The sequence below is a fragment of the Aphis gossypii genome, chromosome 1 (assembly GCF_020184175.1).
Source record: "Aphis gossypii isolate Hap1 chromosome 1, ASM2018417v2, whole genome shotgun sequence".
In the NCBI taxonomy this organism is placed as follows: Eukaryota; Metazoa; Arthropoda; class Insecta; order Hemiptera; family Aphididae; genus Aphis; species Aphis gossypii.
This window is the reverse complement of record NC_065530.1, coordinates 55242431-55252881: the sequence shown is the minus strand read 5'-3', so window position 1 is coordinate 55252881 and position 10451 is coordinate 55242431. Positions and strand designations below refer to the sequence as shown.

The window sequence follows — 10451 nt, the reverse complement described above, 5'->3', positions numbered from 1 at the left end:
TAAATCTTATCAAATGGATACACTTTACTATAGTCATAAATGGGTTTATCTTAAACATACAACATTTAATATACAAATTCTACAATATATTATTTATTCAATTAATAGCTGTTATAATTTATACTAGATATAATACAATCGAAAAAAGTAATTTATCATTAAATATGTTGAGTAAAAATATAAAATTTAAATAATGATAAATAATAAATAATAAGCATACAAAATGGTTTTTTTTGGGTTTTATGACAAAAGTAAAATTATAATAGATATATTATCAATATTAATTAATAATAAAATAGGTAAGTGTATTATACAAAATTCAATATTAACTAATATTTGCCCAATATTTCTTTTAAATTAACATAGTAGAAATCATGATGTTTAAGCACTTTTTGAACTTTAATTTTTAATCTATTATAAGCTATATATAATGGATCCTCATTTGATAATTTTATTTCCTTGTTTCTGTACAATACTTTGTCAATGTCAAATAAAAACAAATAATATCTTAATTGATGCAATAACTCGCCAGCTGAATACTAAAAATAAAAATATATATCAAATTAGTTTATTGTCCATTCATTAAGTAAATAAATAATTGATTAAAGGGGAAAATTAATATAATGATATAATAAATAACAATTCTAGATTATTTAACCATGGTTTATATAATTGAAACTATACCAAAGAAAAGTGTTTTATATATTAAGTGGTAATTACATTTTTTTATAAAAAATTATATTTATACACATGATTATTGATAAAAAATATTTAAGTTTATGTTACACTTTGAATTATAATCAAACTTGAGTTCAATGATATGTTTAGTATTTTTCAGTTATTATAAAAAAAATTATGTAGTAAGGGAGGAAATGATATGGTATTAAATTTTAAGATACCAAGACTATAATATTTAATTGGTTTCACGTTTAAATATATTTTAAATACTTAATTTGAGAAATTACAAACAAATGTGATATAAAATATTTACTGAGATACTTACTTCTTTTTTCAATGTTCCAGATTCACATTGTAAACATGTTTCATTATTTGTATGTGGCAAATATTTGCTTTTATAATCACAAGTACTTTCATCACATACATAGTAACTCTAAAAAAAATATTAAAACAAATTAAACATGAGCAATTATGTATGCTATTCAGGGGGAGTAAATATTTGAAATTTATAAAAGGTTTGTCAAAATCAGTAAATAAAAAAAACAAACAAAACATAGCTAAATATGATGTTTATATTTTAGTCATTATCGTTAAGTTAGCATATGGTTATAGTATTACCTTATAATTTGTGTTTTAAATGATTTAATATATAGGTGTTGACAACGAGTTTGTTATCTGTGTGACAGTATATCTAGGGAGTGTTTTATCATTATTTTTAAATAGGTATAGCTTATTCAAAGATTTCCAAATAAAAAAATAGTGAAAATGTTCTTATTAAATTAAAGAAGGTTCATTAAGGTAAGTTTTACTGTATATAGGATTATCAAAATAAAATCCAGACAAAAAATAATCACCTTATAAAACTTCATTAAATGTTTCCTTATATTTGTCCATAAAATATTTTCCAACATCCCAATATATTTAAATGGTGGAAAATAACATTCTAAATTAGAACATCTTCCCAAGGAAAATTCTAATTTGCCATTTTGCTAAAACATTAAGTTAAATCAGATCAAATTATATTTTTAAGCAAAATAAATTATAATTTGAATAATACCTCTTTAATTGCTGGTGCCAATATTTGTAGATCAGTTTTACAACCAAAACATTTGAATTTAAATCTAAATGTATGATTTAAAATATTAATTAATTCAACATTTAATAGTATTAATGTACATATTAGGAATTTAATACTCACAAATCACAACCACTAAATCTCGTTGCATCATCCAAATCAATTCCAGTTTCATCAAGTGGATTCTCATAAATGGTCTTTGTCCTTTGATTTTGGTACTGTGCAGGATCAAGGCCTAATAAAAAAATAATTATATTTTGCAAAATCATAAGATGACAACAACCAAACCTAAATATTCAGCAATCATTTTAGCATCAATGTCTTCTAATGGTGCACATAGTCTCATTATTACTGGATGTATTTGTTGTGATAAATAATACTTAAAATCAATTTTTAAATTTGTATTGTTTTTTAGCTCATCTACATGATAAACTCTTTGAGTAAATGCAAGATTTGTTCCATCCTATTAATTATAACACATATTTCTTAACTACAGTTTATCAATAAAAATAAAAAAGTTAACTTACTTCACACACAACGTATGATACAGTATCACCTTGTCTAAATTTAATACTTTGTTTATTCAGGCGTTGAGCAATGGCTACATGTGGTAATGCTTTAGCATCTGAATAATCTTGAGGGGCTTTAGTTAATGTTTTACTAATGGCCAAAAGTCCAAGTGGAACATTATTTCCCTCACAATCAGCTCTAAGTTTTTCCAATTGAGCACAAATATTTGATACTCTTTCTTCAGGAGACTGATCACATAATATTTGTCTCAAGACAAATCTATTTATTAAATTATGTTTAATTAGCAAATATAGGTATTATGATTAAAACATATGGTTGAATAATAAGTGTAATTTTACCGTCCAGCTTCTTGTGATAGTTGTGACCAATCCCTTCTCACAATATCCAACCCTTTGATCTCTTCCTTAGTTATAAATTCACCTGAAGGTAGTTTTGATATAGATATAGCAGCATATTTTTTTTTCTTTAATAATAACATATATTTAAAAATTCCATCAATATCTAATTCCACTTGTTTATACATTTTATTGACTTCAGCTTTAATCTAAAATTAAAATAATAAATATTTAATAACGAGAAAACAGTATATTATACAAAATACATACTTTATAACCAATTTTCATAACTTGATCGTAGTCAACACAGTTTGAGTTAATCATTAATGAATCTGTATCTCCGTAAATAACCTCAAAGGATAGTTTCTCAACTAATGCTTTAGTACTAATTAATATTTCTCTTCCTTTAGCAGTAATTAATGCAGCCAATGGCTTAGCATAAAAACGGGAATGAGTAAATCCTAAACATCCATACATACTATTGGCAGTAAGTTTTAGTGCAGTTTGCCTCAAATTATACTATAACAAAATTAAAAATACAAAATATAGTTTAAAACGTAAACCTTACATTTAAATTTTATTTCATAATCAATGTTTTATTTATATTTTGGTCTTTAATTGAATATTTGTATATAATCTACATTAAACTAAACACATTTTACTCTATACATTTTTTAATTAAATTAATACTTATTTGTATTTTGTATATTTGTAATACACTTTTCATACTAATATACACGTAAAAGGACTTAATACCCACATGTGTTGTTTCAGTCTTATAGACAGCAAATTTGTGTTCAGCGGAATCAATTGTATGCTATTAGATTTAATATTAGAGACAATTTACCTATTATCAAACTTAAAGGTAATAATATTATCATGGTAAATGGGCATATAAACTTATATTGATATTTTAATTTTTAAGCAAATTAGTTTAACTAAATTATCAACTAATAACAGTAACTATGTCATACTTTAAGTTAAAATGAAATTATTTAGATAATAAAAAATAAATTAAATCACCTGTTCTTTAAGTGTAGCAGATATTTTTGGATCATTCATTAATTTCTTTACTTCTCTTCGAGAATCTACCAATGACTTAATTTCAGCAGGTAAAATTCCACGAGCAACAGATTGATTTGGAGTTAACTTTAATAATTCAGCTACTTCATCATCACCCTAATAAAAAAAAAAAAAAAAATGTTAATAAATTAAACTAAAAATTTAATAACACAATTTATACAAACCTCTTGAGCAAGCAATGTTCGAAAGCTAACTGTAGTAAAGCAAATATTGTATTCTTGAATTATACTAGGATAAAGTGAATTGAAATCCATTAATAATATCATTTTGTCATAGAAACCAACTTTTGGATCAAGTACAAGACCTCCTAAATATTGAGCTTTTTTACGGCCATTTTTTTTATTAGAATCCTCTTCTGCATTGTCTTCATTCTAATTACATTTAGAGAATGTAAATATATTATAAATGTATACATATGGAAAAATTTTACTTTGTTCAGTGGTCTTTTTTTATACTGTTTATCGGGAAGTATATACCCTTTTTCATTAAAGGCATGTAATAATAGATATTCATTCCTTTCGGCACGGCCGCCAATTAAGGTTCTGGATAGTAAATTTCCCGCGACTTTAGTTATTTGAAGTGCTAAAGGTAGTACATTCATTTGACACATGAGGCGCATTATGCAAGAAGTATCCATAATTGTAAATTTGATCAGCTGCATTAAAGATACAGCGGAACTGTAAATTTATATTATATATTTAAAATTTCTTTATATTTTTATGAATTAATTTATTCCAGATACATACCAATACATATAACTAACTTCATCATCAGATAAATTAAACTGTTCATTTTCTTTGACATTGAGAATCTACAAGTTAAAATTAATTATATAAAAACAAATAGAATAAAGATGTTAAATCTTGTCTATTTAACTTTACTTTTATGCAAGGTTCACTATTATTATAACTTAAAATTAAATATCAACAATAAATCAAACTTTAAAAATAATTTCTGTGCAACTAATATTTAATTATTTAATGATGTTATTAAATATATATCTATTTATAATTTTTAAACTTTAACTTTTAAAATAAGCACATTAATATGAAAGAAAGTGAATTAAATTTGTGTTGCTTAAATAATAGTTATGTTTGATGTAGCTTGATATTAATTAAACTTTTCACTATATTGCAAATATTAATTAAGAAAGAAAAATGAGTTTAATTTAATTTTCAAAAAGTTTAAAAAATACAGTTAAAATAAAATTATAAAATTAATAAAATAGGTATATTTTTTTAATTTGGACTTTTCATTATTATTATTATTATTACTTTGTACACAAATCATAATTAAATGAATCATTTAAGTATAATTTATACTAACTTTATTTATAAAATCTAAGGAATGTTTTATGAAATGTTCCAAAAATATTTAAAAGAAATACATACATTAATTTTAAACTAATAGTTTTCTTACTCTGCACGAATCTTAATTGTTAGTATAATTAATAACTACTGATTTATCAATAAAACATACCTGCTCAGATAATGAGTATAAATCATAACTCCTTGCTTTAATTAATTCTTTTGCAGAAATTTGAGTATCACAAATCAATCTGCCGCTGAGCACACTTTTTTCAGTAATAAATTTCCCCTAAAAATTGATATCAATAAATAAAATGTTGGTATATTAATTATGTTATAATTACTTTTTTGGGAAATAAAGTTCTACGAAGACGACCAATTTTTGACCAATTTTGTATTTTATTAGCTTCTAAACGATTTACAAACGTTGACAATATGTGACTACATATATCATGTCCAATTATCATATCTGGATCAATTTTCGACAACTTGGCAAGAAAAAAGGTTAGCAATGCTCTTTCTGAATCCATTTTTATAATTTTAGAAGGATCTCCACATTTTTTTAATTCTTCTTGATATCGGACTGGCCATGGTACATTACTTGGTCGTGATATCGCTAATTCAAAAATGAAAATGTATTTTAACTATAATTAAGTAGTTGTAAATTATTGATATAAAAATAGTTTTATAGTTATGTAAAATAACAATTTAAATTTGCAAAATTTTAAAATATATATTTTATAGGCAAAATATATTATTAGAAAGTGAAATAGTATAACCAATAACATTTCAAATAATAATAAAATATAATTTTAATTACCACAAAAAAATTGATTATGAAGAGGAGTTGGTGGAGCTTGATCTAATGGGAAATGTGTATGCACCAAACAACTTATAATTATTATTTCATTTTGTTTTGTTTTTTTGTTGTACGTAATTCTTGGATTTAATGTCATTATAACTACAGGTGGCGGTGAAGCAGTAGGTGCTAATTGAATATTTTTCATATCTAGGCATACTACCTATAAAATATAATTTATTGAATATTAATTAGTAAAATGCAAAATGAAAAATTCTCAATGTAAATATATTATATTTACCTCTATTTTACACCAACTCATAGGATTATTTGAAAGTTGTGGAATTTTAATATCTAACCAACAAGGCCCTTTAATCTTTTGATCTAAAAGTAGAAGTTCTAAGAATGAAGTATTTGTACCAAATACTCGACTAAATGTTTTTCCACTTAAATCTTCAGGCAAAGGTGGATGTGAAGCCTAGAAAAATAACAAAAACTTAATAAGAAAATTGTAATTTAATATTTATTTTAATATTTACTAACAGAATATCTTATTTCCAGATATTCACTTTCATCTGCAACATCAGCTAGATCAAATGCATATTTTTTTGTAGTTTTGCGCGATTTAAAATTTTGGATTTGGTACTTATCAGTGAGATTATTAAACTCATTATATACATCAACCATTTTTACTTCTTCATTGTCAGATGTCTGTAATAATATAGTAATTTAATAAATATAAATACTTTTAAATTTAAATTTAGATCTTACTGTATTTCTTGGAAGTAGAAACATTCTTCTTTCAATGTTTTTAACTACTACACAACAGCTTACATATGTATCAAAATTAACAGGTTTCACTTTGCCAAAAAGAAATACAACTCCAGGTTGTTTAAACACATCTTCAAATGCATCCAAATAAAAAAAACGAAAAACCTAAGATTAAATTATACAAATTGTTATTTAATGAATAATAACAGCAATAATTAAATACAGTAAACATCATTATATAAAATCAATGGAAAATATATTTTGATACTATTATTTTTAAATGTATTCTTATTTAAATGAGTATAACTAATGAATTTAAATATATAATTAATATTTAATGTAGTGATGGGCATAATCGAGATATCTCGATTATGAAAAAGAATCGAGATATTTAGATTATGAGAAAAATAATCGAGTAATCAAATAATTTCCATTATGAAATTAAAGTAACCGAATTTTGAAATGTTTTGAATTATTATTTATTATCTGGTAATTGATATTTGATTTAGTATATTTTAATTTTTAATGGGTTGTAAAAATAAATACAGATAATGCAATGTATGTTTATAAATAAGAATAATTTTTTGATTCTCTCAATACGTAATAATAGTCAATTATTCTTATCATACGAATAAATTATTTTAATTTCAGATATTCACTCGATTACTAATCATTCGATTATTGTTTTCATAGGAAAAAAACGATTTTAATTTCGAGTGATTTTTCGAGAGATTCTCTCGATTATGAAAATGTCTCGATTACTAATCATTCGATTATCGAAATCATTCGATTATGCCCATCACTAATTTAATGTACAGTGGCGCAACTTGAAAAAATTTTTTTGGTGAGTTACACTAATATAATATATATTGTGAGATGTACTGTGGCCTCAGAGAATTTTTTTTTTTTTTGGGAGGAAGAGTTACAACCCCCCTCCTCTGGTTGCGCCACTGTAAATGTGTACTGTATCATAAATAAGTAAAAATGATGACAAACTTGAGTTCCATTCTTATCTGTTGTCAAAGGCAATTTAGAAGAAATGTCATGTGGTAAAGCAACTTGTTCTTCCTCTTGAACACTATTTAATTTTAAACCACATTAAAAATTGTAATAATAATGTATTTCATTACTTAAAATATAATCAAAAATTATTCTTACATTTTATGAAGTTAAAAGTATATTTTTATAATCAAATTGAGTAATTTGTTTGATTAACTAACAATCTGTTACAAAGATATAATTATACAATTGACTATGCATAATTCACAGTTAAGTGCATAAATACACTTTGAACTATCAAGTATTCAAAATAACAAGGCAAAATACAATTTAATTACTAATAGTTATGAAAATATTCACATAAATGTATGTATAGTTATAATAAAGATGCAACACTAATAATATTTTATAGTATCCTAAGAATTTTTATTAGATTATCCGTTTAAAAAATCAGTAAAAATTAGTAAAAATATAAGCAACATACAATTTTTATTTTAAATAAATATCATTTTGGAATTATTGAATCAAAGAAAAAGAAACAATAAACAATATTATTTTAAATAATATTAAGGAGGTTTTACTCTAAATTATTAATTAAAAATTAAATAAGTTTCAAAACTCTATCAATAATTTTACTTTGTAAAAAAAACCCCCCATCAATTACAACCAAATTATTTAAAAAATAAAAATGAGAAAATAGTATTACTTTTCAATGGGCCATTTAGTCTCTTCAAAGTCAATTTTAATTTCAGTTTTTGTCAACTCTTTTTTTATATTTAATTCTTCTAGTTCCATAAAACTTTTTTCTGCCTAAATAAATTTGAAGATGTTAGTTATAATTACAAATATTATACATGCCCATTGTTTTAGATATTTATATAATATACCTGGATCGCTTCTTCAAAATCAAAATCATCAATACAATCATCCATACTTTCATCAAATAATTCTTGTTTTATGGTATTTTCTGTTAGTGATACAGGCTGAATGTTAAATAAACAAAAAAAAAAAAAATTGATTAATATTACTAATTTGAATCTTATATTTATCATCAACTTAATTATTATAATATACTTTTTTTATTGATTCAGCACTAAGTTCTTTAGTTTCACAATTATTTTTATTAACATCATTGTGTTCATTTAATTTGAAACTTTGATTTTCTATATTTTCATTGGCTTTTTCTGTTTTTATAATATTTTTATTAACAGGTGGCCGAGGAGATTTTAATCCAGTAGAAAATGATTCTAAATATCCTCTGTAAAATAATAAGTAATCAAAATTAAAATATTAATTAGTTTAAGCTTGCAAGGATAAAATTCACTAAAATTCTTCTCAGACAAATTCATGTTATAACTTATGTGAGTTTTAAAATATAGCTAATATTTTGGAAATATAAAAGAAATTATTTTTAGAAATTTAAAAAATGTTTAAACTTAAATTTGATATTAAAAATACTTATTTCAATTTTACAATAATAATGAAAATTGTTAACTTTACCTAGTTTGATTTTCTCTTTTAATTTTTTCAGTAACTTTATTATGAACCAATCGTGTAGCTTTTGTAATTACTGGTTTATCCAATTCTTGTATTAAATCACCAAGAATATCGTCTTCATCTAAATTAACTGGCACCTAATAAACGAATTTATTTAAAGTATGAATATAAAAAATATACATTTTATAAAAGATATACTAAAAATAATAATTGTATAATTAATTTAGGTATTATGTTTAACTAAAAGATTACAATTGACTTAATACAAACCACGATTAAAGATCTTTAATCGTGATACAAACTTACTTTAAGAACAAAGATATAGTATAAAATAAAAAGCCAAATAAGACTAGTATCAAAAAATATAATAACAGACAAAGAAGTTTTGCTTAAAAAAGGTTGACAAACACTTCTATAAACTGTAGTCTGTTCAATAATTAAATTTAAAACACATTCTATAGTAAATTAAAAATATCTAGTTTACTTACCTCTTTTTTTTTTTTAACAGGCATATTAGCAAACATTTTCTGGATATCTCTATTTGAAGAGGGAAGATCTTCTTCAAAGCTTTTATCAGCTCTATTTCTTTTTTTACCTCTTCCTTTTTTTTCCTCTTTAGCAATAGATTCTTCGTCCAAATCGTCATCAAAAATTTCTCTTCCATCTTCAACATATCCATCAACATCAACTAGTAGAAAAAATTTAATATTCAAATATTAACATTATTATTGATTTTCTTATGTAAAGTAAATTAAATTTATTTACAATCATCAACAATCCAATTATCTTGTTGTCGTTTAACCACCCTATCTGTGTATTCTTGTTCTGAAATTTCCTCATAAACATTTTTCATAGGTTCTACTTCATATTTATGCTTAGTTCCATCCGTTTTTAACTTTTTCAATTTCGCTAATGCTTCAAAACGACTTGTTTGTCCAACTTTTTGTCGTTTTGGTCTAGATGTTTCTGTTTGGTAAGTAAGTATAAGATTAAACTATAAGTTCATCATGAATCACTTTTTTTTAAATTAAATAAAAACTTACCTGGATTATCACTCATTTTAAAAATAATTAATTATGAACACAGTGGATATTTTAAATTTTTAGCATTTAGTAAACTATAATTAAAATTTATAATTCAGAATAAAAAAATTTCAATATTGCAAAATGTAATTTTCTGTAAATACTAAATTGTACAATTATTATTCATAATATTGATATTTAATATAAAATAACACAACATAACCTAAAATAACTAAGATTTCCCGCCAATAAGCAGATAACCATTTTTTAACACAAAGAATAACCATGGTTATAGATTGAAAATAAATAAATATCTGAAAAATGTTAAATGATGATACCACAGAATAGATATTG

At 23.3% G+C, this 10451-nt stretch overlaps 1 protein-coding gene across 1 annotated transcript; it reads right to left on the bottom strand.

The window, feature by feature from the left end:
- Positions 1-169: 169 nt before the first annotated feature.
- LOC114125223 (DNA polymerase alpha catalytic subunit) lies at positions 170-10292 on the bottom strand. Its single transcript, XM_027988769.2, has 27 exons — positions 10119-10292; positions 9841-10041; positions 9564-9763; positions 9079-9212; positions 8653-8836; positions 8466-8561; positions 8285-8388; positions 7576-7657; positions 6580-6744; positions 6352-6519; positions 6110-6286; positions 5830-6031; positions 5354-5625; positions 5182-5298; positions 4449-4513; positions 4133-4379; positions 3867-4073; positions 3643-3798; positions 2890-3138; positions 2623-2828; positions 2281-2542; positions 2042-2216; positions 1877-1988; positions 1736-1799; positions 1533-1667; positions 1004-1111; positions 170-539 (listed from the first exon to the last, which is right to left on the bottom strand). The coding sequence occupies exons 1-27, from the start codon at positions 10132-10134 to the stop codon at positions 330-332; spliced, it is 4314 nt and encodes a 1437-aa protein (XP_027844570.2). The 5' UTR covers positions 10135-10292; the 3' UTR covers positions 170-329.
- Positions 10293-10451: the final 159 nt, after the last annotated feature.

Excerpts from the sequence above, each read along its gene's own strand:
- LOC114125223 (XM_027988769.2), bottom strand. Across the intron at positions 3,799-3,866 it reads GAACATTGCTTGCTCAAGAG|GGTGATGATGAAGTAGCTGA; the intron begins GTTTGTATAAAT and ends TTTTTTTATTAG. Across the intron at positions 1,668-1,735 it reads TGGCACCAGCAATTAAAGAG|CAAAATGGCAAATTAGAATT; the intron begins GTATTATTCAAA and ends TTAATGTTTTAG.